This window comes from Diadema antillarum, unplaced genomic scaffold (assembly GCF_040938485.1).
Source record: "Diadema antillarum isolate AM-2024a unplaced genomic scaffold, OU_Dant_1.0 scf00000177, whole genome shotgun sequence".
Taxonomy (NCBI): Eukaryota; Metazoa; Echinodermata; class Echinoidea; order Diadematoida; family Diadematidae; genus Diadema; species Diadema antillarum.
The window spans coordinates 1,225,027-1,252,801 of NW_027271066.1; the positions used below are offsets into that span (position 1 = coordinate 1,225,027).

General features: G+C 39.5%; 1 protein-coding gene across 1 annotated transcript; it reads left to right on the top strand.

Moving 5' to 3' along the window:
• LOC139722922 (MAM domain-containing glycosylphosphatidylinositol anchor protein 2-like) lies at positions 1 to 27,566 on the top strand. Its single transcript, XM_071634205.1, has 7 exons — positions 1 to 78; positions 3,201 to 3,321; positions 4,857 to 5,006; positions 8,602 to 8,834; positions 11,517 to 11,637; positions 12,719 to 12,868; positions 27,514 to 27,566. The coding sequence occupies exons 1-7, from the start codon at positions 1 to 3 to the stop codon at positions 27,564 to 27,566; spliced, it is 906 nt and encodes a 301-aa protein (XP_071490306.1).
• Positions 27,567 to 27,775: the final 209 nt, after the last annotated feature.

The following is a 27,775-nucleotide window of genomic DNA, read 5'->3' on the forward strand; positions in this document are numbered from 1 at the left end:
ATGACTTTGACTGGACCCGTAACAGCGGACGTACCAGCTCGTCTTCCACCGGACCAGAGGGGGACCACACAACCGGCTGTAAGCACCTTGATTTTGCCATTTCCTTAATTGTATCATCCTTTATACTGTTGTAGGAGAGAAGGAGATTTACCACTGTCTTTTGAACTTCCCTGTTGCAATTTCTACTTGTGTTGATACTTCTACGATTATTAGCACTACTATTACTATTACAGTATCTGAATACGCTCTCCGTATAGTTCAGACTGCTTATCTACCTACTAATCTGAATACTGATGTAAAGGAGTGACAATTACTTGTATGTTAAAGATAACTGCATGAAATAATATTGCGGTTGTGAACAGTGGAAATGGGTTAAGAGCAATCAAATCAATGCTAGAAGATACCGAACAAATTGCAATCTTAATGATTCACTATTCAGCCGGGAGGCATTTCCCTTGTGTAAACATGGACTAATATTAGACATCCGCATTAAGGGATTGATAACATGATAGAGATATTGCCTTTTACAGGTCTAATGTGAGCTGAACATTTTCGTGAGACTTTTCCTCAAGATTTCATTGTTTTTCTCCGAAGTGCACAGGGCCGAGAGGAAATTTAATGTCATCTCAAAAGGAAAGTATCTCCTTGGAGGGACTATCAAGTGTTATACGCAACATTAGACGATTCAATAATTGTTATATTTTATGATATAAATAAATGTCCTTTATTTCATTCAGTCTTGTCGGCAGCAAGTCAAATTCCGGAATTATTTTGTCGAAGTGACGTCACCGCTGACAAAACTGGCGAATTCGATCCTCACTGCGCTTGTCACTTGATTGCCTTTTTGTCCAATCACCAGCCAAAAATCTCATATAGACCAATACATTTGTAACTCTTATTTTGTTTCAATTATGTCTGTCACAAAAGGTAGGGAGATGTCATGAAGGATACGATCTCATTGTAGTGGGGATAATCATTTTCACAGGTTCCTATACTGCCGCTAGTTTAATTTACAACGACCTTGCCACCATTCTGCCGTACCTTTACAAAGAAAATTTTAGTGCTATCCTATAAAAATCGAACACTAACTTTTCGATTATAAAGCATGGTCGTCACTTTTTTTTTAGAAGAAATCAAAGTCAGGTTTTTCCCTCCTCCCCCCCCCCCCCGCCCCCTCTCGCCATTAAGAGAAATTGATACGCGAACCAAGTGAATGGATATCAATTATTAGGAATTGATCCCATCGTGAAATGTAGGAATAGTATCAGTAATATTGAAAGGAAGGAGTTTGAGTTTGAATTTACTTTCTTTCACCATGATATGGGTCACACACTTTACCCATCAATGACTGTTGAAATGGCTAACCCTAACCCTAACTCCACTTCAGATTTTCATTAAATTGAATAATTACGAAGCAACTGCTGCACAACTTTTCCGTCTTTTGTCCATACCTCTTTCACTGACGACAATTTTGTTGCGGCATTGACGAATGTCACTGTGGTATAGCCACATTGCCACAAATTTGCATTCATTGAGTGATTGTCGGCTTTTAGCTGTGCTGAAGGAAGTGAATTATCACCCAACCACGTCCTCGCTTACCACTTATAAATCCAAGAAAAAGAATACGTACATCTTAAGCCAAGCTTGCTGTTAAAGTCTTCTCTATAAATGAATAGAATACATGTTTCTACGCTCAGTTGTTGTATCATTGATTCTTGATCTTGCTTTAAATCCTTATCATTTACATTGTATATTTTTCCCCTCTTGCAGTCGGATATTACGTGTATATAGAGACAAACTCTCGTAGCGATGGGGATTTCGCACGCCTATGGAGCCCCGCCTACAGTGGTGACGGGCCCTTGTGCCTGATATTTTGGTATCATATGTACGGCAACACAATCAACTCATTGAATGTCTATAAGTCAGATACAAGATGGCCAAATGCGACAAACATTGTATCCTCACTCAGTGGGGACAGGGGAAACGTTTGGAGGGAAGAACAGGTAGGGTTTTGATGCTACACACTTTATTTTTTATCTAATTTACTTTGAATTTTAAGATATATTTGATGAGAATTATTATGTTTTCTAATATACTCAAAGACAAGCTTCGATCTGGTACTAACCAAACATGTGAAAACACTGACCTCCAACCCAGATTGAATACTTTGATGTATTGTGTGAGACATGGATTTAGGGCAATTCTTGAATACATTTATAAATTGCTTTGATGTATTTAATTTGTCATGGAAGAAAATTGTTTTTAGTGAAGCTCTGCAATCCAAAGAAAGAGAAACAATAAACTGTTGATTTAGACGAATCAGCGACAATTTGTTGAAATATTCTAGTGCTACGGATGCTTAAAGGACAAGTCCACCTTCATATACATAAGGATTGAGAGAATGCAGCAATATTAGTACAACACATCAGTCAAAGTTTGAGGAAAATTGGACAATCCGTTCAAAAGTTACGAACATTTTAAGTATCTGCGCAGTCACTGCTGGAAGAGAAGACTACTACTGTGTATGATGTCACATGCGTACAACTATATAAGGAAAATAAAAAGAGAATTTCACAAACCTTCACTTTTTGAATAAAGCGCACATTTCTCCGACTTGCTACTAGGGTAATATTATTCCCCCTGCCTTCTGAAAGAGAGAAGTCGAGCGTTCTTTTGTTATGCGAGAAAAATGGAAATATGTTGAATTTTCTTTATTCTTTATATCATTGTAGTCATGTGACATCACAAGCTATAGTAGTCTTTTCATCTAGCCGTGATTGAGCAGAAACTTCAAAAATTCATAACTTTTTAATGGATTGTCCGATTTTGCTCAAAATCTCACTGATGTATCCTACTAACATTGCTGCATTCACTCACCCACATATCTATGAAAGTGAACTTGTCCTTTAAAGGTTTTATGAGATAGAAATGCATATTGATGTGTGTTAATTTATGATACCCTCAAAATCACCTTCTCTCTTGATAAATTTACCTGTGTCTTCATTACATGTTATTATGTTAACCACATGGTTGTACTTATTTCGTGACGTTATTGGTATACGCGAACAATTCATTTTCTTTCTCATTATTTTGTTGGAGATGAAATAAATCAATTTCATTTTTTGACTCGTCAGTGAATGCCTTCTACTACCTTGTAAGCCGATAGTTTTTAATTCCTTGCAAAACATTCAATTTTCCAGATCAATTTCTACGGCTACAACACCTCATTTTACATCATCATGGAAGGTGTGAGTGGGAATAGCTACACAGGTGATATCGCGTTTGATGATATTTCAATTTCCCAGGAAATCTGCCACCAAGGTAAATGTACATATGTACATCTCGCAAAATTTCAGTGATTATTGTAGAAGTTTGAATGGCTTACAGAAGAACTTAGCATAAGAGGATTGCCCTTTCTTCTTCTTTTCTTCGCTTTTTCAAACTAAGCAATTAAAGCTTGCATCGTATTGTATTGTAAGTGTTCATAATATTTCACATCAGTTATCTGTTTCATTTGATTCATTAAATGGTTTCTTATTTTGTATGAAACAGGAAAAAGTATTAAGACTATCAAATACTGTCATTGAATCCGAGCTGCATTTCATTGAGTTTATTATTTTCCATTGATTTTAAATTGGAGCCTTATAGATTACTCACACGGCTAAAGTACAAGAATTAGAGGAGTCATGTAATATTTACTTCTTTCATTTTCGAAGAATATTTTTTTTTACTATTTAGTACTCCCGAAAACTTCACATATTCTCTTTGTCAATCCAATTGATAATACATAACTATATGGCCTAATAGCAACCTTGTGTTTCTTCAAACCTAAATTACAATAATTTATGCAATTGAATAAAATTCGAACTTGAATCAATTTATTTTTTCCAAAAGCGGCTTTAGTCACAGGGAGAAAACATTTAGTTCCTTCTTGCGAGATAAGAAAAATTCTATGTCAGCAATATCAATCAGAACAGGAAACTGACAAAATGCGTGAAGGTAATTCTAACCTATTGAGGGCTAAAATAGAAAAGAAATAACATGCTGCTTTCATGAATAAAAATAGTACAGAACTCCATACCAGCAGACACACGAAGGAATTCAAATTTGGACTGGTTACTTTTAAGTTCCAAAATTAATCCTTTATGGACGTCCTTCGGATAGCAGCAGGCTACTTGGTCCTGAATCACCCTGTAAGAACGAGCTGTAAAAATAAAACAATGATCTCTTAGAACATAGTAGAAATTGACGAATCTTGACTGTGTAGTGGAAACGACCGATTTCACGCTAAACGTTTTCACGACGAAATGCATCATGTCATATCGAAAAATTGGTGATTATCCACTTCTTTGAATGTCGACCTTTCAAACAAGTGAGCCAAAATGTGTGAACATTCCCTCATCAGAAAAAACTAAATGATTTTCCATAAATTCGTGGCTGTGTTTTAGTTGAAATCGAAGATGTTCAAAAATAAAAATTTTTCCTAAAAAGCCAGATCATTACTGTTGTATTAGCTGCTGTTGACGCCGTTTCGGGAACAAAAAAACAAAAAACAAAAACCTGTATCAACTAAACTGAATTATTGATTAAGCTATATAATAGAAAGATCCCGCCGCTGTAAACCCCCCCCCCCTAACGAGAACCCCAACACACGCATAAACATACACACAAAAACACACACACACACACACACACATTATAGGTAAATAAAACGGAAAAGTCGTTCTCATTTGAACCCTACAGAGCTCGCATTATGCTTTAGCACATCGAACATCAACGATTTTTTTCAGCATTTCACGTTTAGCTTCACCAACACATTATGCTCATTCTTTGCATCACTCTATATCATTTTTAAGTTATACCAGTGGCCGAAGACATTGATTGTGACTTTGAATCCGGTCTCTGTGAATGGGAGCAAGCATACGGCGATGACTTTGACTGGACCCGTAACAGCGGACATACCGGCTCGTCTTCCACCGGACCAGATGGGGACCACACAACCGGCTGTAAGCACCTTCGTTTTGCCTTTTCCTTAAATTTATCATCAGTAACACTTGATTTTGTGAGGAGATTTACAACTGTTGCAATTTCTCATTGTGTTCATACTTCTATGACTATTAGCAATATCATTACTATTACAGAAAATATTGTTTTCGACTTTTCGTAAGATGTTCATAAACACCATGACTCTTGGATGAGTTCTCTTATCCGAATACGTTCTCTTATAATCGGGACTTCCTTTCTGCCTTCCTTCACAATACTGATTTAAAGAAGAAATACATTTTATAAGAAATGATATCATATAAATTGACTGTTTTCCATCATTTAATGTTATTTTGATTAATTTCTGACATAAATCATGCAATAAAGTTGTATCTGCTTTGAATATAAGAATCTTTATTTTTACCACATTTGAGCACTGGAAAAAGATCGATGCGGCTACGAAAAGTGCCAAATCTGTGACGTCACCACGTGTGTATGCAACCCAGTGGGATTTACGTATCTATAGGCAAACTGTGTGCACTTTTCAGGAAATTGGTGTGTAATTTGTTGTCAATCTGGAATAAATCGTCCGCCAAAACTATATATTCACGTCGTGAAGTTGTTTGTTTAATTGTGTTCATTGGAATCATATTTCACACCCATAAATTTACGGAAAAACAAAGTTTTAAAAGCACAAAACCTATCGTCAGCTTAAGATTCACGATTCCCGTAATCAGCTGTTCCTTCTTACAAGCACAATTTGCTAGTACATGTATTGTTGACATAACAAATCGATCACTGTGGGGGAATTGCGTATAGCTGAGGTAATCTTACATACTCATGAAGGATGATAACTAAGTCAAAGAGCTGTAATTGATTGGAAATCATTTTTACACCCATAAATTTCCGGAAATACGACGTTTGAAAAGTACAAAACCTACCGTAATGAGCTCAAGATTCGCGATTGCCGTGATCAGGTAAACGCACAACAGCACCAGCAGAATCGGCAGTGAAGAGGTAGGCCTGTTCCTTGATGCCGTGATTTCAGCTTGATTCTTCTTCGAAATGGCATGACGAAGGCTTGTTAGATAAATGTGACCTTCTTTTTTCTGTTTGTTGGTTTAAAATTCTAATTTTTACCTCTACTTGCTGAAAAACAAAGCGGGAAACTGCAAAATTTCTGTACCGAGCAGCGGTCACGATACAAGTGTTGCATGCAAGCATGCACCGCTGCTGCAGCGATCCCCATAGTATAACACATAGGTTAAATTGTCTGTAAACAAGGGGGTCCTCGGCGCAGTTGATCAATTGTGAACACGCATTTCGATCACGTGTCTTGGTAAGCAACAAGGCTGTTTACGCGTCTGGGAGACGATTTGCATAAACTTACGCATGTTTCAGACGAATTTATGAATGAAAGTGAGTAGCATGACATAATGCCATGACCGTACTTGGAATAAGCAGAGGTAGAGCTTTCTGTAGGTACCAAATGTGTCAGGGTCCAACGCAGAATATCTAAGACGAGATCGCCAAAAGAACAGTCATTTTCGCCGTAAGCGAAGGCAATTTGGTCTTTAGACGTAAGATTTTGGCCAACCTTGAGATTGACATCCCACTTTTCTCTTCAAAATTCCACATTTTGTAGGTTGTATTTCGAAATGTTGTTGATATCAATCAGAAACTAGAAAATTTCCCCTACAACGTGATACCAAAATGTCAATTTGGTCCCTGAGGTAGGTCATTTTTTGGACCTTTTCCGGGCTGTAGCGCGAAATCACATTTGCCTAGAAGTTTTGGGTTTTGCTAGAGCGGGTCTCATAGCCGTACGGCAAATCAGCTCATACACATTCGGTGACGTCGCTCAAGTCCGATGTTTCTTGTAGCGAACGAAGCTACGTGGTCATGGAAATTGAGTGTTTTTTCAATCTCAGAAACAGTTTGGGGGTAAAGTGACATCGTCTAAAAAGATATCCAGTTTTATTGACTAGCTTCTTAGCTTTCCGTAGATATCAAACTTGTCATATTTCTAGATTCTCTATAAATTTCTGAAAGAGTGACAATTTCCTGTAGATTACGAGATAACTGCAAGAAATAACAATGCCGCGGTTGTGAACATTGTGAAGTTTTTTAAAGCAATCAAAACAATGCTAGAAGATACCTAACAAATTGCAAACATCATGATTCATTTAGCCTGATGGTATTGTCCTTCTCTAAACATTGAGTAATATCAGATATCCGCATGAAGTGATGGTTAACATGATAGAGATATTGCCTTTCAGAGGTGTAATGTAAGTCCACCGGAGTTAATTTTCCTCAAGAGATCATTTTTTCCCCGAAGTCTAAAGGGCGGAGAGAAGATTAAAGGGTGTGTACAGTTCTGATCGAGATTTAAATTTAGCTTTTAACATTTTGCGAGATATTCAGAAACCTTTCTATGAGATGTCAAAGAGCATGCAGTTCTAAGGGGTATCAACAGTTAAATCAATGAAAATGGGTCTTGAAATGGCTGAGATATCCAAAAACAAGGTGAAACAAAGAGATCCTAATAAAGTTGTGGCATGTCGCCTTTTATTATCAACACTTTTTGGGATATCTCAGCCATTTGAAAACCAATTTTCATCAAATAAACATTGAATCCTTCTTAAAATTACATGCTCTTTCATATTTCATAAGAGGCTTTTCATTATCTCACTTAGGAATGTTCGAAACACGAATTCCTACCTCAACCAGTACTGTACAGTCCCTGATCATCTCAAAAGAAAAGTATCGCCTTGAGAGATTACCAAGTGTTATACGCAACATTAGACGAGGCAATATTTGTTATATTTATGGTCTAAATGAATGTCCTTTATTTCATTGTTAGTCCTAGCGGCAGCAAGTCAAATTCTGGAATTATTTTGTCGACGGGACGTCACCGCTGACAAAACTGACAAATTTGATCCTTACTGCATTAGTCACGTGATTCCCTATTGTGCAATCACCAGCTTGTATCTATATAGACCATCAGATTTATTACTTTTATTTTATTTCAATAATGTCTGCTACAAAATGGTAGAGAGATGTCATAAATTGTACGATCTCCTTGTTGTGAGGAGAATCATTTTCACAAGTTCCTATTATCCACCGCTGGTTGTAATCCTTCGTAATATGAAGCATTACAACCAGCACTATAATAATAATTAAGATAGTGCTGGGAGGGAAATTGTAGGGCAATTTGTCAATCAGTGGCACTATAACAACTCCACGCCAGCTATCCGTGAATTGGAATAATTATGTGGTAACTGCTGGTGTTTGTTTCCGGTTGTTGTTGCAGTTTTTTTTTTGTCCGTACCTCTATCACTAACGACATTTTCGTTGCGGCATTGACAAATGTTACAACTGCCACAATTTGCATTCATTGAGCGTTTGTCGGTTTTAAACTGTGCTTAATGAAGTGAATTATCACCCAACCACATCCTCCCTTACCACTTTTAAAGCCAAGAGAGTACGTTTACATTTTAAGCCAAGCTTGCTGTTAAAGTCTTCTCTGTAAATTAATTTAAAACATGTTTATACGCTCAGTTTTTTTACCTTTAAAAGCCTTATATTATGTATATGGTATATTTTTCCCTCCCACAGCCGGATATTACGTGTATATAGAGACAAACTCTCGTAGCTATGGGGATTGCGCACGCCTGTGGAGCCCCGCCTACAGTGGTTACGGGCCCTTGTGCCTGACATTTTGGTATCATATGTACGGCATTAATATCAACTCACTGAATGTCTACAAGTCAGATACAAGATGGCCAAATGCGCCAAACATTGTATCCTCGCTCAGTGGGGACAGGGGAAACGTTTGGAGGGAAGCACAGGTAAGGTTTTGGTGCTACACACTTTATTTTTGATCTACTTTATTTGAAATTGAAGTTACATCTTATGAGAAATATTATGTTTTCAAATAACTTGAAAACTAACCTCGATGTGGAACTAACCGAACATCTGAATACACTGAGCACTAACTCAATTTGAATATTTTGAGGTGTTGCACATGATGTGGATATAGGCCAATGTCCTAAATAACTTTGTACTGTATATGTCTTTGATGTATTTGATTTGTCATAGAAGAAAATTGTTCTTAGTGAAGCTCTGCAATCCTTAGAAAGAGAAACAATAAACTGTTAATTTAGAGGATCCAGCTAGAGTTTGTTGAAATATTTGAGTGCTACAGATGCTTAAAGGTTTTATGACATACAAAATGCATGTTGATTTGTGTTAAATCATGATACACTCAACATCACTTTTTGGGGTTAAACGAATATCTAGAACCAATCCATGCATTTTCTGGTTCATTTTCTTCTACTTCACCTCAGAGAACACTAATACGCCCACACACACACACACACACAAACAAAAAAATCAGACTTAAGATATATAGCTATCAGACTAATCCTACTTAACGAACAGCCAATCTTAATGAAGGAATGGATTGCACGCTGTTTCTTCACTTAAAGGACAAGTTCACCTTCATAAACATAAAGATTGAGAGAATGCAACAATATTAGTAGAACACATCAGTGAAAGTTTGAGGAAAATTGGACAATCGATGCAAAAGTTATGAATTTTTAAAATTTTTGTGTTGGAACCGCTGGATGAGGAGACTACTACAGCTTGTGAGTCATATGCGTACAACAGTATAAAGAAAATGTAAAGAAAATTCAACTTATTTTCACTTTTTTCGCATAATAAAAGAGCACTTGACTTGCCTCTTTCTAAAGGCAGGGGGAATAATATTACCCATAACATTTGTCGGTAACAAGTCGGGGGAATGTGTACTTTTTACAAAAGATGAAATTTTGTGAAATTCTCTTTATATTTTCCTTATATTGTTGTACGCATGTGACATCTAAGTTATTCACACACTGCAGTAGTCTTCTCATCCAGCGGTTACTGCACAAAAACTTCAAAAATCCATAACTTTTGAACGGATTGTTCGATTTTCCTCAAACTTTCAATGATGTGTTCTACTAATATTGCTACATTCTCTCAATCCTTATGTTTATGAAGGTGAACTTGTCCTTTAAGCCCTCCAGAGCACGTTTTGAGAGAGAGATAGCGAGAGGGAGGGAGAGAGAGCGAGAGAAGGATGATATCAGAAAGCATGTTTAAACTTGAGAAGTCATCTTAACTGCATTTATATAGAGATAATACCTCTTTCACTTCATGAAATCTAGGGGAAGGTTTAAATTTCCTCGTAATCAACTGAGTTGTACACAGCTTTCATCACTTACGACTTAAACCATTAAATCATTCCAATTTACTGAGTCTTGAAAGCAAAAAAAAAGTGCTAACTCTTGAGCAAGCGGAAAAAGTTGAACGTCTATACATGGACATCTTTCTTTCAAGAGAGCTTCCTCGTAATTGTCAATGTGCGTCCTTGTCTGTGCATGTTTGTGGGTTATTATACTCTGTCTTTTTTCTATCTCTAAGGCAATTGTCCTTTCGTTTGTGTGATTTGACCTTTATTTGTGACCGTGCACCTCAAAACGAACATAAAGTCGCACACACTGATTTTGCGTGAGGACTGAAAATAAGTGAAATAGGTCAACCTAGCCGAACTTGACTTTTTCATATTTTCTGAAAGTGCAGGTCTTCTTTTACATTATGCTAAAATTTGGTATCATAAAACGGGCAGAAAAGTGTGTTTTTTGGCAGTTTATCTCGAACATTTTTGGTAGAATAGTGTGATTAGGTGTGTCTGTAGAATCCCTTTTTCATTTCTGAAAAACCTTGTCCACACTCTTCACTTTCAACTCCAATAACTTTTGAAAGGATAGTGCTACTGCTTTGAAAGTTGGCATTGATTATGGACAGAATGTGTTAATGAGGCATGATTAATTTCAGCTTAAGTTGATAATCCCTTCATTGTTGTTACTCTGGTGGTTTACTTCCTGTTTTTTGTCCCATTCATGGCACAGCCAGCACGGTTTGGTAAAGATTAAGCGCTTGAATAGACACTCTATTTCAGAGCCTCTTTTCTCAGTTCACACTTTTCCTGAGTTTGTGCTTTCTTTCCAATATTTAGATAGGAGAGTCCATTTGATTTGAGTTATACATCATTTTAAAGCTTAAAGTCTGCTCTTTCAGAATATGGTCTTAACTAAAAATTCATGTCTGGCGACTTTTTGTTTGTTTTGAGGTGCAGGGTCACATTTTTTCTTTATTCAAAGGGAATTGCATACTGCAAGCTCTGCTTTTACCAGTACCTTCCATTTTCATCAATATTATTTCGGGGTTTACAATAATGGTATAACCTTTATTTGTATATCTCTTGATAATTTCACTGTGTCTTTATTACATAATTATTATTATGTTCACCACATTGTTGTACTGATTTCGTGGCGCTATTTAAATACGTGAATATTTCAGTGTATTCCTCATTACTTTGTTCGACATGAAATGATTAGTTATAGAATTAGATATTTGGCTCTGAACGCATTCGACTACCTTCTAAGCCGATAATTTTTTAATTAATCGCCAAATATTCAATTTTCCAGATCAATATCCACGGCTACAACACGTCATTTTATATCACCATGGAAGGTGTAAGTGGAATAAGCAACACAGGTGATATCGCCTTTGATGACATTTCCATTTCCCAGGGAAACTGCCAGAAAGGTAAATGTACACATCGCAAAATTTCAGTGGTTATTGTAAAGGTTCGAATGGCTTCCGGTAGAATTTAGCATAAATGGATTTCCCTTTCTTCTTCTTCTTTATCTTGTTCTTTTTTTCTACTGACTACTTCAAGATTGCATGGCATTCTAATAAGTGATATATTGGTGTTTGTGTTCATAATATTTCACATCAGTTATGCTCTGTATCATTTATTTATTTCATAGTCTCTAATTTCGTATGACCAAGGGAAAGAATAGAGACTATCAAATACATTCCGTTAGATCCGAGCTGCATTTTTTTTTTTCATTTAATAGAATAGAAATAACATGCTGCGGGTATAAATGAAAATAGTACAGAAGTCGATGGAGACGCAAGGAGGAATCGAAATGTAAACGGGTTACATTCAAGTTGCGAAATTAATCCTATATCTAGCTCCATACGGACGTCTTTCGGATGGCAGCAAGCTACTTCGCCCTGAATTACCTCTTAAGAACGAGCTGTATAAATAAAATGATGGTCTCTTAGAAATTGACAAAGCTTGACTGTGCAGTAGAAACGATAGATTCTCAACCTCTTTGAATGTCAGCATAAACCAAGTGAGCCAAAATGTGTGAACAGGGCAAGATTGGCAATTTTCCCATATCAGAAATAACTAAATGATTTTGCATAGATTCTTTGCTGTGTTTTAGTTAAAATGTTCAAAAATCAAAATTTTGCCTAAAAAGCCAGATCATTATCATTGTTGAATTAGTTGCTGTTGACGCCGTTTCGGGGACAAAAAACCTGTATCAACAAAACTATTTGTAGATTAAGCTTTAGAATAGAAAGATCCCGCCGCTGCTAATCTCATCCCAACGAGAACCACCAACACACTAGCGCGCGCACACACACACACACACACACACAAACATACACACACACATTATAGGTGAATAAAACGGAAAGGTCGTTCTCATTTCAACCCGACAGAGCTCGCATTATGTTTTAACACATCGAACATCAACGATTTTTTCAAAATTTTACGTTGAGCTTCACCGACACATTATGCTCATTCTATGAATCTTTCTATATCATTTTTAAGTTACACCCGTGGTCAAAGACATTGATTGTGACTTTGAACGCGGTCTCTGTGAATGGGAGCAAGCATACGGCGATGACTTTGACTGGACCCGTCACAGCGGACGTACCGGCTCGTCTTCCACCGGACCAGATGGGGACCACACAACCGGCTGTAAGCACCTTGGTTTTAATTTATCATTATTAATACTTTTTCTGTGTGTGTGTGTGTGCGAGAAGGGGATTTACAACTGTTGCAATTTCTGTTTGTGTTCATACTTTTTTGACTGTCACCGCTGTCATTACTTTTTGTTTCAATTTCAGGATCACCTTTCAGAGCACAATCTTTACTCTGAGATACAGTCAGGCTACTGGCCACACCATAGTTGTGAAACTGCAGTGTTAAAAGTCACATTCTTCTCTCTCTAGATAAATGTGAAGAAGCAATTCTGCGGCTATTGGATTATTCGGCTGCCTTTGACACCGTGAGTCATGACGGCCTTCTTAGCCGTTTACACGATAGATTTGGACTTAAGCCCATTTTATGGATGACCACGGATCACGTGGATCCGGGATCGCCCGTAGTGTTTCCAGCATGACCGTGTTGACTCGATAAAGTCATTCGGCAGGACGGGGCAAATGGATATTACGATCATCCCTACCTGGGTATCATGGGCGTAAATCCCGGGGGGGGGGGGGATGGGGGATTTACCCCCCCCCCCCCCCCCGCCTGAAATGGAGGAGGGGGGATGGCCTGTACCAACGGCGTAAATCCGTACTAAGGAGTGGGGGGATGATCGGCGATAGTCATCATCACCACGATTACAAGACCATAACCGGACCGGCGCAGCCCGGGGGAAGGGGGGGGGGGGGGGGGAGAGAAGCTGCCCCCCCCCCCCACACACACACACGCTTTACAGGGATCAAATGTCCCACTCTTTTCCACGCAAAGTGGGATGGAAGTGGCAGCAAAAATGATTTGTTGTTGTTTTTGTTTGTTTGTTTGTTTGTTTTTGGTTGTCAGCCGACTTTCGGCGGAAAATCAAACTTTAAAAGTATGAAGACTTTTTTGTTGTTGTTTCTCTTGTCTTTTGATGTTCTTTCTTCTTGAATGACAGGCGATTTTGACACCCCCCCCCCTTTCAAAAACGTAGCGCAATCCTGAATAATGGCCAAATAAATTCAATAAAATGCTAATATGGATATCTATTTCTTTGTATGTAATAACGTAGTAGATATTTTCCTGTAGCTATTAATTGTATTGTTCAATTTTCTTGATTTAAGTCAATAAAGCAATCATCCCAGGGGCATCGTTCCGTTTTAATGATGGGGTGGGGGTGGGGGAGGGACTTGGAGTTTGAATATTGTGCGAGGGAGCGGAGCGGCCTAGCGGGGGGAGGGTGTGTGGGGGAGTATCCCCCTCCCACACGAGGAAAATTTGGCATTTTCAGACCTGAAAGTCAGCGATCTGGTGCACACTTTTGGTGAAATTTGGGATTTTTTTTCTATCAAAAACCAAGTAAGAAAAAGAAATATTCATAGATAATTGAATGACTACATCGTGGTATTTCAGCTCTTGCTCCGCCTGTGCGACATCACTGTGAAGGCCTACAAAATAGTGGGGCCTATCACCGGCGTAGCCAGGATTTGATCTTAGGGGGAGCGGTTAGATGCGAGGGAGCTATGCGAGCGAGGGGGAGGGTGGTTTTCTCCTCCCACAGGGAGAAGTTTTTGCATATTGATATGTTGTAGATGGTGCAATCTGATGCATTTTTTTTTGCGTGTTTTATCGACTTGAAACAGTCCAACATGTTTAAGGTAGCAGTACATTTCATGTAGATTATTATTGAACAATTTTGCCTATAAAATGGTATCATTTAGATGAACTTCTTGTATTAATTCTTACACTGAAAATCATGAACGCGATCATGAATTTTGACATTGTACAGTCCAAAAAGGGCCGTTTGTAACTATATTTTTCGCTTAGGAAATTAAGGGGGGTGGGGCGCACCGGACGCAACTGCTGGCAATTACTGGCAGCAACATCAGGAGAATGACATAATGATTAAATGCGAGCGAGCGAAGCAAGCGAGCTTGAAAATTTCGACTGTACAGTCCCAAAACGGCCGTTTGTAGCTATATTTTTTCGCTTAGGAAACTAAGGGGGGTGGGGCGCACCGGGCGCAACTGCTGGCAATTACTGGCAGCAACATCAGGAGAATGGCATGACGATTAAATGCGAGCAAGCGAAGCAAGCGAGCTTGAAAATTTTGACATTGTGCAGTCCCAAAACGGCTGTTTGTAGCTACATTTTTTTGCTTTGGAAATTGAGGGGGCTGGGTGCGCACCGGGCGCAACTCAATCTGGCAGTTACTGGCAGTAACATCAGGAGAATGACATAACGGTTAAATGCGAGCGAGCGAAGCGAGCGAGCTTGAAAATTTTGACATTTTACAGTCCCAAAAGTGCCGTTTGTAGCTATATTTTTTTCGCTTTGAAAATTAAGGGGGGGGGGGGGGGGAAAGCGCACCGGGCGCAACTGCTGGCAATTACCCGACAGTAACATCAGGAAAATGGCATGACGATTAATGCGAGCTTGAAAATTTGGACATTGTACAGTCCCAAAACGACCGTTTGTAGCTATATTTTTTTCGCTTAGGAAATTAAGGGGGGGTGGGCGCACCTGGCGCAACTGCTGGCAATTACTGGCAGCAACATCAGGAGAATGACATAACGATTAGATGCGAGCGAGCGGAGCGAGCGAGCTTGAAAATATTGACATTTTTCCGTCCAAAAAGTGCTGTTTGTAGCTATACTTTTTTTCGCTTTGGGCGCGCACCGGGCGCAACTGCTGGCAATTACCCGGCAGCAACATCAGGAGAATGACATGACGATTAAATGCGAGCGGAACGAGCGAGCTTGAAAATTGTGACATTTTACAGCCTAAGAACTGCCGTTTGTAGTTATTATTTTTTCGCTTTGAAAATTAAGGGGGGGAGCACACCGGGCGTAACTGCTGGCAATTACCCGGCAGCAACATCAGGAGAATGGCATGACGATTAAATGCGAGCGAGCGAAGCAAGGAGGCTTGAAAATTTGGACATTGTATAGTCCAAAACGGCCGTTTGTAGCTATATTTTTTCGCTTAGGAAATTAAGGGGGCGGGGCGCACCGGGCGCAATTGCTGGCAATTACTGGCAGCAACATCAGGAGAATGACATAACGATTAAATGCGAGGGAGCGGAGCGAGTGAGCTTGAAAATTTTGACATTTTACAGTCCAAAAACTGCCGTTTGTAGCTAAACTTTTTTCAGGGATGGGGGCGCACCGGGCGCAATTGCTGGTAATTACTGGCAGCAACATCAGGAGAGCGAGCTAGCTTGAAAATTTTACAGTCCTAAAACTGCCGTTTGTAGCTTCATTTTTTTCGCTTTGGAAATTAAGGGGGAGCCCGGTGCGCTCCCCCCCCCCCCCTCCCCTGGATGTGCCACTGGTAGTCAAGGGTGTCGGTTTATGTTCATGATTGGGGGGAGGTATGACCAGCGAGGTGGCGTCGAAGTGGCCAAGCGGGGGAAGGATGTCAAAAATCTGCACTTTAGAGCATCCCCTTATTGTTTGTGTTTGTGTGTGTGTGTTTTATATGCATGGAAAAGTTAGGAAATAGCCCAGGTCAAGTCTTATTATTGACAATGCAAGGCATTTTAATATAGACAAGTATGTAAAGCAACACTGCAAAATCAATGATCGATAGCTTTGATATAACGAAGCGTAAGGTACAAAGGTTTACATTCTACATCACATTGCACAACATTGTAGCGACTCTTTTTTTGCCGTTCGGATGTTCTGAGTACACTGCGCACATCCTGCTTATATTCCGAATCCCAACCAGGAATCACAATCTTTTGTCGGCTCCGGGCTTTTTGAACAATGTTTACCTCTTTAATTATGGTTAAAAGAAATCTCAGAAAATATCTTATATCTTGATCACCCTTTCATGTCGATTTGAAAAGCAGTTTACTAAACCCTTGAATTACCATTTTGGTAAGTCTTTTTTTTTACCAGCGGATGGGGGGGGGGGGGTACATGCCCCCCATGCCCCCCATGTCCCCCCCCCCCGTAATTACGCCACTGCATGCCCCTGCATACGAGGGTGCTTTTGCATTTTTAGAATTCAGATGAAAATATCTCGTAAACACATTTATGATTAAATCTGGGGAAACTTCAATCCCAGAAGTGTATACTTTTCTTTTTTTTTGGGGGGGGGGGGGGACCCTCCGTTAATTGAAAGTATCTAGATATCTTCTCCCACTCAAGGAACATTTGCATTTCTTTAAACTGAAGTAACAGACCTGGTGCACACTTTAGATGAAACATTTTGAAATCGATCAATCTAAAGTGTACTAGAACCGGAATTTGTCAACACTGACAAATTAGGTGATCCGATCTGTTCGGAAATCAATTGTTTGAGTCTCCTGATCCCAATAGGCATGACCATACAGGTTTCATCTGTGTTTAGTGGACATTGGCCGTGTGATGTTTGGATTCTCATTTAGAAAAGGGAGTCGGACCTGCCATCTATGGTACACAATTCCGTGTACACTAACGAGGATAGAGAATGAAGTATATTTGACCTTTGACCCCACTTTCCACAGACAAGATGGCATCTGAGCAAAAAGTGGTTATTTTGTGAAATGATCCTTGTAAAGCCCCCGTTCCACTATGCCGTTCTCGCTACGATTTGACAATTTTCTCAGGTCGGGAAGGATCGGGTAAAACCTGAGCCGATCTGGACACAGTACGATGTTAGAACGCTCTAAGTACGCTGCAGTTACGACTACCAAGTGCTTGCTACGCTCTTACTACGATGATCGGGAATTAGACATTGCGATCTATGCCGCTGCCGGTACGCTTTAGAACGATGTAGCTACGCTGTTAGTGCGATGTTGCCGATGTTATCCGATCAATGCACGCTGTATCTACGCTCTGAACGATCTATACGATCTTATCACGCTCTTTCCCCGTTCAGAGAGCTGAAAAGTGCCCGATGTGCCCCGATGTACCCCGATTCGACTGTGGGTCAGCAGTCAGTCAACTTATTAGCATGCAGAACCGAAGAAATATACTGTGGACCTCGAAGATTCATTCTTCTTTTTTTACTTTTGATTTTCAAAGTTGTTGTTGCTTCGTTATTCTCACTACTCTTTCTTCATCAGCGAGCCCGTGCTTCTGTGCCTCCAGTGCCCTGGTTATGACCCACCATTTCCCTCTCCTCTCCCCTCCCCCCCCCCCCCCCTTGTCCACCTCGGACTTACTACCTTCTTCACTACTATATCTTTCTATCCTCTCATCAATTTTTTCCTTACAAGAGAGCCGCCATGTGTTTGTTAATGTGCGTCCGTATGTGTGCATGTATGTGTGTATTACTCTGTCTGTCTTTTTTTTTTTTTGCTACCACTTAGGGAAATTTGTTGTTGTTGTTTTTTGCAATTATATATTTTTCTCTATGAGGGGACTGCATTCTGATACTACAAGCTCTGCTTTTTAGCAGTCCCCTCCATTTCCAGCAATATTTTGTATGCATTTACCACAGTGACGTAACTGTTATTTGTATCTCTGTTGATGATTTGCCTGTATCTCTTTTACAATGTTATTCTGTTCATCGCATTGTGGTACTAATTTCATGACGTCTGTGTATATGAGTGTTTCTTTGTATTTTTTATTATTTGTTTGTTGGAAGACGTGAAGTGAAATAAATCAACTTGAACTTGAACTTGAAGAGCCTCCTCAACTCACGGTTCTTTTGCAGCAATGCATTGTATAAACAAAGACGTGCTGATTTTTCGAAGGATTTTTCTTGATGTCCTTGCTTTTATAGTCCGTCTTCCTCCAGTTGTAGATGATTTCATATTCTTCAAAATTCTGCTATGTCCTCTTCCTCCTCTTTCAGCATCACTTGCAGTCTCTCTTTCTTCGCCTTTTGGGTAGCTGCTTCGCTGCTTTCTTCTCTTCTTTTTCTTCATCTCTTCTTCTTCTTCGAAAATTACAGCTAAAATTGCTTCCCATTCTTGTGCCGATGTTACTACGCTCAGAAAGACCTTGTTACGCTCTTCCCGCTGCGTTTACGTCGTCATTACGCTCTCCCCGCTGCGTTTACGCTGTCACTACGCTCTCCCCGCTTGCCGTACGATTAAAATATGTCAATTTTGATCGGGGAGATCGGGAAGAAATTTTGAACCGGTTCAAAATTTCTTCCCGATCTGAAAAACTGCCCGCTCCAACCCCGACCTCCACACGCTGCTGCTACGATGCTTCCGATCCCCGTACGCTTTTGCCGCTCTCTCCCGATCTGCTAGATCGGGACAGATCGGGGTCCAAATCGTGATAGTGGAACGGGGGCTTAACATGGTCTTTAGGTGTACAAAATATGGGAAAGAAAGGACATGTATTCATCAAGATACAGGATGATACATTTATGACCTTTGACCCTAATTTACATACCCAAGATGGCGTCTGATGAAGTAGTTGTTATCTTATGAAGTAATGTACGTGACATGACCTAAACATGTACAAAATATGATGGTGATAGGGCATGTTTTTCTTGAGTTATTGCGAAGAAAATTGCAAGAAGAAAGGAATATGAAAATACATCGAAGATAAGCTTTAATTTCAACCAAGTTTTTGGACGTAATCCCGACAATGTATGAACAAATGGAGGGCACATTGACGATAGCCCAAAGTCTCAGCTAAAACATATCAAAATCTGGTAGAAATTCACCAAAGAATAAGTGAGCTAGTGCTCGAAAAGGACAGTCATGTCAATTTTCATTTCCAGAAAAACTGCACTCCCACAGAGATAACACGTAAACTGGTCAAATTTGACAAGCTTACTTTGAATCCATTTTTACGAGGTGATGCCGTCATCCAATCAAAATGTTGTTTTCTACATTAGTCAAAGAACATTAAATAAGCTACAACATACTGAAATCTGGGTGAAAATTGGCAAAGGATAAGTGAGATACGCTCGAGTGAACTTGAAATTGGATGACGTCATTGTGAAAATTTACTCTTTTTACTTTATAAAGAAATTTGATATCTTTTAAACATTTTTCCAGCATTGCCAACCCATGAAATAACATGTACAACTCATCAGAATATGTAAAGAAAATTGGGGGTCACCGTCCATCCTGACGAGTAAAATCGGATTTAAAATTGGCGGTTTTTTGGCATTGTTGCACTGACGGGCCCGTATGACGTCATATTGAGTCGGATTGACTTGAAACTTGGTAGAAATATTTCTTGACATTTTAGGCAGCCGATAAGTGTGAAAAAACGGGAAATTTCTATTGCATATGAGCTGTGGGTGCGTATATGCGCGCGCGCGTACGCGTCCGTCCAATTTTTTCAATTTTTCAAAAAATGCTCCAAATGGTCTGAAACGTGTGCAAAAAAAAAATTGAGCTCGATTTGAGCATACAAATATTTATGTTTTAAGAGAAAATATGAATTTTGAGAATATGAGTAAAATGCGCATAACTTAAAATGTATGTGACGTAAATTTCATTGAAAAATTCCATTCCATTAATGAGATATGAATGAAAATGTGTTTTCATATAATGACGTCATAGTGACGTCACGGTCGACTGATCATAATGATAATTAGATTTGTCGTCTTTGGGACATGATACATATATGTTATGAGTTTGAAATTGATACTCTGAAAACTTTTCGAGTAAGTAGGTACACAACTTTTGCACAGAAATAAGAAGAACCAACAAAGAATCCGTACAGATACAGAAGGTGATCCGAGAGGATACTCGGATCACCTAATTAAGTAGAAATAACTTAACGGGGAGGGTATGGGAGGGGTTACGCCTATCCCCCTCTTACGCGAGGGATATTTTGTATTTTCAGAATTGAAATTCAGCCATCTTTGAGTGAAATATTTAGACAGTTTTCTATCATGTCTATCAAACAAGTGAGAACATTTCCACATCTCGGGAGTTACGAGGAGGAGCACAATGATCTGTTTGTCCCCAATACTTTTATGGGGGAACCATCCCCCTCCCCCTCCATCGACGCCTCTGCATATGAGGGAGCTTTTGTAAGTGAAAGATATGCTGCACACTCGTTGTCAACGTCTGGACCATACCTTATGTTGATATTACTTTCTTCGTGAGCGAGCGAAGCGAGCGAGCGCTTGAGAAAATTATGTGTACATTATCCTACAAGATAGTACTGTTCAGATAATACTGTTCAGCTCTGTTACCTGTCTGAAGGCGGGCGTACGAACGTCATGCAATATGCCAAAATTGATACAATCACATTTCTGCTTCCTCCATTTTTTTCTCAAATTTCAGGGGTGGGGGGATGATTGTACAAGCCATCCCCCCCCCCTCCTCCATTTCAGGGGGGGGGGGGGGGGATATATCTCCCCCCCCCCCATCCCCCCCCCCCGGAATTTACGCCCATGGCCTGTACAATCATCCCCCCTAAAATTTGAGAAAAAAATGGAGGAAGCAGAAATGTGATTGTATCAATTTTGGAATATTGCATGACGTTCGTACGCCAGCCTTCAGACAGTTAACAGAATTGAACAGTATTCTATCTTGTAGGATAATGTATACATAATTTTCTAAAGCGCTCGCTCCCTTCGCTAGCTCGCGAAGAAAGTAATATCGACATAAGGTATGGTCCAGACGTTGACAACGTCAAATAGCATAGGCTTACATGCAAACATGCTTTGAAGCGAGCAACTCGGGACCATCTGCAAATTATGTAGGAAAACAAACAATAGCAAATAATAATTGAACCCCACACCCCTCCATTTCCTGAATCATTCCTGAAACGATGACTCTGATACATCTATGGGCATACCCAGGAATGATCAGGGGCGTCGAATCTATCTGGGAGGGGGGGGGGGCAAAAGGGCATTTGCCTCGCCCCTGCGGAAATGTTGGGGGCAGACAAATCATTTGTCCTCCAAGCAATTCCCGAGATGAGGAAAAATCTCGAACTCTCTTTTATGAAAAATTGGATAACTACCGCCAGAATTATGCACCGGATCGCTGAATTGCAATCATAAATATGCAAAAGCTCCGCTACTGGGTCCCTTTCGATAGACTTTGTGCACTTTTGAAATTGAAGTTTTATTTCCTTATATATATCAAAGAGTGTGCAGCAGATCTTTCACTTACAAAAGCTCCTCATATGCAGAGGCGTCGATGGAGGCGGAGGGGGATGGTTCCCCCATGAAAGTATTGGGGACAAAGAGATCATTTGCTCCTCCTCGTAACTCCCGAGATGTGGAAATGTTCTTACTTTTTTGATAGAAGACTGTCTAAATATTTCACCCAAAGATGGCTGAATTTCAATTCTGAAAATACAAAATCTCCCTCGCGTAACAAGGGGATAGGCCTAACCCCTCCCATACTCTCCCCGTTCAATCATTTCTACTTAATTCACTTTAGATTGACAGATTTCAAAACGTTTCAACTAAATTGTGCACCAGGTCTGTTACTTCAGTTTAAAGAAATGCAAATTTTGCTTGGGTGGGAGGAGATATCTAGATACTTTCAATTAACGGAGGGTTTCCCCCCCCCCCCCCCCCCCCCAAAAAAAAAAAAAAAAAATAGGCCTACACTTCTGGGTTGAAATTTCCCCAGATTACATGATAAATGCGTTTACGAGATATTTGTTGCTGCCAGTAATTGCCAGCAGTTGCGCCCGGTGCGCCCCCACACCTTAATTTCCAAAGCGAAAAAAAGTACAGCTACAAACGGCAGTTTTTGGACTGTAGAATTTCAAAATATTGAAGCTCGCTCGCTTCGCTCGCTCGCATTTAATCGTCATGCCATTCCCCTGATGTTGCTGCCGGGTAATTGCCAGCAGTTGCGCCCGGTGCGCCCCCACCCCCCTTAATTTCCTAAGCAAAAAAAATATAGCTATAATACAAATTGTCGTTTTGGAATTGTACAATGTCAAAATTTTCAAGCTCGCTTGCTTCGCTCGCTCGCATTTAATCGCTATGCCATTTTCCTATTGTTGCTGCCGGGTAATTGCCAGCAGTTGCGCCCGGTGCGCCCCCCTTATTTTTCAAAGGGGGAAAAAAAATATAGCTACAAACGGCAGTTTGGGGACTGTGAAACGTCAAAATTTTCAAGCTCACTCGTTCCGCTCGCTCGCATTTAATCGTTATGTCATTCTCCTGATGTTGCTGCCAGAAATTGCCAGCAAATTCGCCCGGTGCGCCCCCTTAATTTCCTTAGCAAAAAAAAAAAAAAAAAATATATATATATATATATATACCTACAAACGGCCGTTTTGGGACTGTACAATGTAAAAATTCATGATCGCGTTCATGATCTTCAGTGTAAGAATTAAGATAAGAAGTTTCTCTAAATGGTACCATTTATAGGCAAATTTCTTCAATAATAATCTACACAAAATGTACTGTTGCTTATACCTTGTTGGACTGTTTCAAGTCGATAAGACACGCAAAAAACAAAACATCAAATTGCACCATTTACAACATCAATATGCAAAAAGTTCTCACTGTGGGAGGGGCAAACCCCCCTCCCACACCCTCCCCCTCGCTCCCCCTAAGATCAAATCCTGGCTACGCCGGTGATAGGCCCCACTATTTAGTAGGCCTTCATAGTGATGTCGCACAGGCGGAGCAAGAGCTGAAATACCACGACGATATCTATGTCTATGAATATTTCTTTTTCTTATTTACTTGTTCTTTGATAGGAAAAACAATCCCAAATTTCACCAAAAGTGTGCACCAGAGCGCTGAATTTCAGGTCTGAAAATCACCCATCCCCGCTAGGCCGCTCCGCTCCCTCGCACAGATATTCAAACTCCAAGTCCCTCCCCTAACCCCCCCCCCCCCATCATTAAAACGGAACGATGCCCCTGGGATGATTGCTTTACTGACTTAGATCAAGAAAATTGAAGAATACAATTAATAGCTACAGAAAAAATATCTACTACGTTATTCAAGAAATGGATATCTTTATTAGCATTTTATTGAATTTATTTGGGCATTATTATTCAGGGCTGCGCAACGATTTTGAAAGGGGTGGGGGATGACAAAATAACCTGTCAGTCAAGAAGAAAGAACGTCAAAAGACAAGAGAAACAACAACAAAAAAAGTCATCATGATACTTTTAAGGTCTGATTTTCCGCCGAAAGTCGGCTGACAAGAAAAAACATACAAACAAACAAACAAAAGAAAAAAAAGGTCTTCACATTTTTGCTACCACTTCCATCCCACTTTGCGTCGAAAAGAGTGGAACATTTGATCCCTTTAAAGTGTGTATGTGTGTGTGTGTGGGGGGGGGGGCAAGCCCCCCCCCCCCCCCCCCCCTTAGGGCTGCGCCGGTCCGGTTATGGGCTTGTAATCGTGGTGATGGTGACTATCGCAAATCATCCCCCCCCCCCCCCCACTCCTCAGTACGGATTTACGACGTTGCTGGGTATGCCCATAAATATATGCTTGCTTAGTAATCAGAGTCATCATTGTTTTAGGAATGATTCAGGAAATGGAGGGGGTTCAATTATGGCGGTATAATTTTTGTTGTTTGTTTGTTTGTTTTCGTACATAATTTGCAGATGGTCTCGAGTTGCTCGCGTCATAGCATATTTGACGTTTTCAACGTCTTGACCATAACTTATGTAGATAATTATTACTTTCTTCGCGAGGGAGCTCTTGAGAAAACTATGTTTACATTATCCTACAAAGATAGAATACTGTTCAATTCTGTTCCTGTCTGAAGGCGGGCGTACGAACGTCATGCAATATGCCAATATTGATACCATCAAATTTCTGCTTCCTCCATTTTTTTTTCTTCTCAAATTTCAGGGGGGATGATTGTACAGGCCATCCCTCCCTCCTCCATTTCAGAGGGGATTCATCCCTCCCTCTCCCCCCCCCCCCCGATTCAAGCTCATGGCGTCTTCACATCCTCTGTTACTGAGGGTATCACACTACCAAGAAATACGAAGTTCTGTACTTTGTCTACACATATGGCATTAATTGTTATGTCATCATTTGAGGATGTCATAACTTTACGCTTGGAGTTGTCTATCTTCATACCCCATCTTCTGCAGGTTTCATACAGCTCGGTAGTTGATATTTGGAGTTTTTCAAAGACCAGCTCGAGCAGGGTAGTATCATCGGCATACCTGATGTTGTTGATACACATACTTCCCATCTTCACTCCACTGTCTAAATTTTGTTATCTGTCATTAAAAACAATAGGAAGATGCTAAATAAACTACAACTTTGAATCACTCCGTAATTTTCCCATTAACAAGCACAGCACATTTGGAATGCCCATACATATATCTGATTAGATGAACAAGGTCCTTTTCCACTCCTATGGCATACAGACATTTCCACAGTGCTTCCCTTCATACAGTAGCAAAGGCGATATTATTTATTTATTTATTTATTTATTTATTGTTTATTGAAACATATTTATACAGGATAAAAACGATCAGCTAAAAGCTGTTTTACATCGAAGTCCTGTGTAAAAACAATGCATTTTCCTGCACAGGGGATACATGTATATACTATAAAAGAGAGACCATCAAAAAGCGAAAAAAAAAATCATTTTCAACAGATTTAGAACAAAAAGGACTGCCGGACTGGGATACAAATGCACAATTCGTTAAGAAAAATATGAAAAATGCTAAGTTTTGGAGTATATTCTGCCCACTATTCACACCAAACAGAATCAATACACACAAGACTGAAACACGCAGTTTTCAGCAACCCCATTTATACAACACCAGACACTCGGTCAAGCCTACAGTTCACACACGGCACACTCACTTACACACGCGCACACACACACACGCGCACACACACACGCGCACACACACACATACACACACACACAATTACACACGCACACCATCAACAGACACACCACACACAAAACTCACTCGAGCACACACTCGCACCACATGCAGTGATACAACACAAGATGACATATCACAGGCAAATACTCACACAAACAATGCACACATACAATACACATTCTAGAAACACAACGTAATATACAGTACATTAATACGACACTGGCGATGGCATTATACATGTACATAAACGTGTCAATTTAAAAAAAAAATGCGATACAACAACCTCCATTTCTATGTATAGGCCTACTGAAATACAGAGATGAAAATGTGTGGTAGGTGACTGGTAAAAAGTGACAGCCCGGCAGTTCAAAATAACCATTATAACAATTAATCAATCAATCATTGAAAATATAAAATCATACTTAATGAAATATCCGAGGAATCCCCGTGCAGGAAAAGCTCACAAAATTCAAATAAAGGAAAAAAAAATTTACAATCAGCATTGGATATACAAATACACGACATTAGGCAAAATAAAAATGTAGTGACGGCTGTATACATAGATTTCAAGGCATTGAATAACTAAGAACTGCTATTTCACAATATATGTCTTAAAAAAGGTACGTTTGTAAAACCTTTTAAAAGTCAAAAGAGTTGGTGCATTTTGCAATTCAGTGGGAAGAGAATTCCAGGCAATGGAGCCCGAGTATCTGAAAGATTGTTTAAACATTTCATTGTTTGGCTTCGGTAATAGTACATTTAACGAATTTGCATTTCTTGTGTTTAGGCCATGTCTATCAAAATACATTTCTACTTCATTGCAAAGCCTGACTGGTGCTGTACCGTGAATGCATTGATACATGAGCATACAAAGAAAATAGTCACGTCGGGTTTCTAGGCTCTGCCATTTCAATTGGCTAAACAATTCAGTCACGCTTATATCACCATATCCAAATTGTTTGGAAACTACACGGGCGGCTCTTTTTTGAATGCGTCGTATAGATTCGCGATTTTTTGCGGAGCAGTTTCCCCACACAGAACAAGCATAGTCAAAACATGGTTGAATGGTAGACTTGTATAGGTTGTTAAGTAACCGAGTGTCAAGGGTGCTACTAAGTAGTCGTAAAGAAAACACTTTATATGCTAAGCTTTTACACAGCTGTTTTACATGATTATCCCAAGTCAAATGACTGTCTATGTTAACACCCAAATATTTTACACAATCGACTTGTTTAAGTCTGATTCCATTAAGATTCACATTCAAATCCTTCAAATTAGGTTTAAAACGTGAGGATACAACCATTACATTTGTTTTATCAGCATTAATTTTCAATTTGTTATTTCTATACCAGCTATATATTTCATCAATGCAGGCTTGAAGCTTTATTTCAACATCATTCACATTTTGCCCATAGCTGTAGATTGCAACGTCATCAGCGTATATATTACAGATACCTGAATTAACACTCTGAGTGATATCATTGATAAAGAGCAAAAAGAGTATGGGTCCAAGAACTCCACCTTGAGGGATTCCTATTGTTACTTTGTTTGGCTTTGACAGCTTTCCATTCAAACATACTGGTTGTTTCCTTCCTTTCAGGTAACTCTCAAACCAGCATAATTCAGTGCCATAAACTCCATGATATTGCAATTTCAAAAGTAATAATTCATGTGAAATTGCATCAAAACATTTGGATATATCTAGGAAACACACTGCCACTACTTCACGGGCATTTAGAGCTTCAAGCCAGTCATCAATTACTCTGTGCAAGCACGTAACAGTTGAATGATATTGTAAGAATGCTGACTGTTCAACAGTAATCAATTCATGATGAAGTAAATAAGAAATGAACTGCTTTTGGACAAATTTTTCAAGAATTTTTGCAACGTGAGAGACAACCGAAATCGGTCTGTAATTTGACAAAACTTCTTTATCTCCATTCCCTTTGTAGATAGGGGTGACACGGAAGAATTTCCAATCTTCAAATACAAGTCCAGTCTTTAACGAACCATTGAAAATACCAGTCAAGGTTTTAGATATATATAATGCGGCAATATTCAAAAGTTTACTATCTATATCTAAAATATCTAAATTACTGTCTTTGGGCAGTTCACGTAAAATCTTTAGTACATCATCCTCTTGTATATCAGAGAATCTAAATTCGTAAAGACATTTCGGGTTTTTCGAACATGATAATGCATTATCAAAAGAAT

What these genes read in the sequence shown, in the direction of transcription:
- LOC139722922 (XM_071634205.1), top strand. Translation starts at nt 1, where the DNA reads ATGACTTTGACTGGACCCGTAACAGCGGACGTACCAGCTCGTCTTCCA. An exon ending in CCAGGGAAACTGCCAGAAAG is followed by an intron (nt 11,638 to 12,718) that starts GTAAATGTACAC and finishes ATCATTTTTAAG; the next exon opens with TTACACCCGTGGTCAAAGAC. An exon ending in TGGGGACCACACAACCGGCT is followed by an intron (nt 12,869 to 27,513) that starts GTAAGCACCTTG and finishes TTCCCTTTGTAG; the next exon opens with ATAGGGGTGACACGGAAGAA.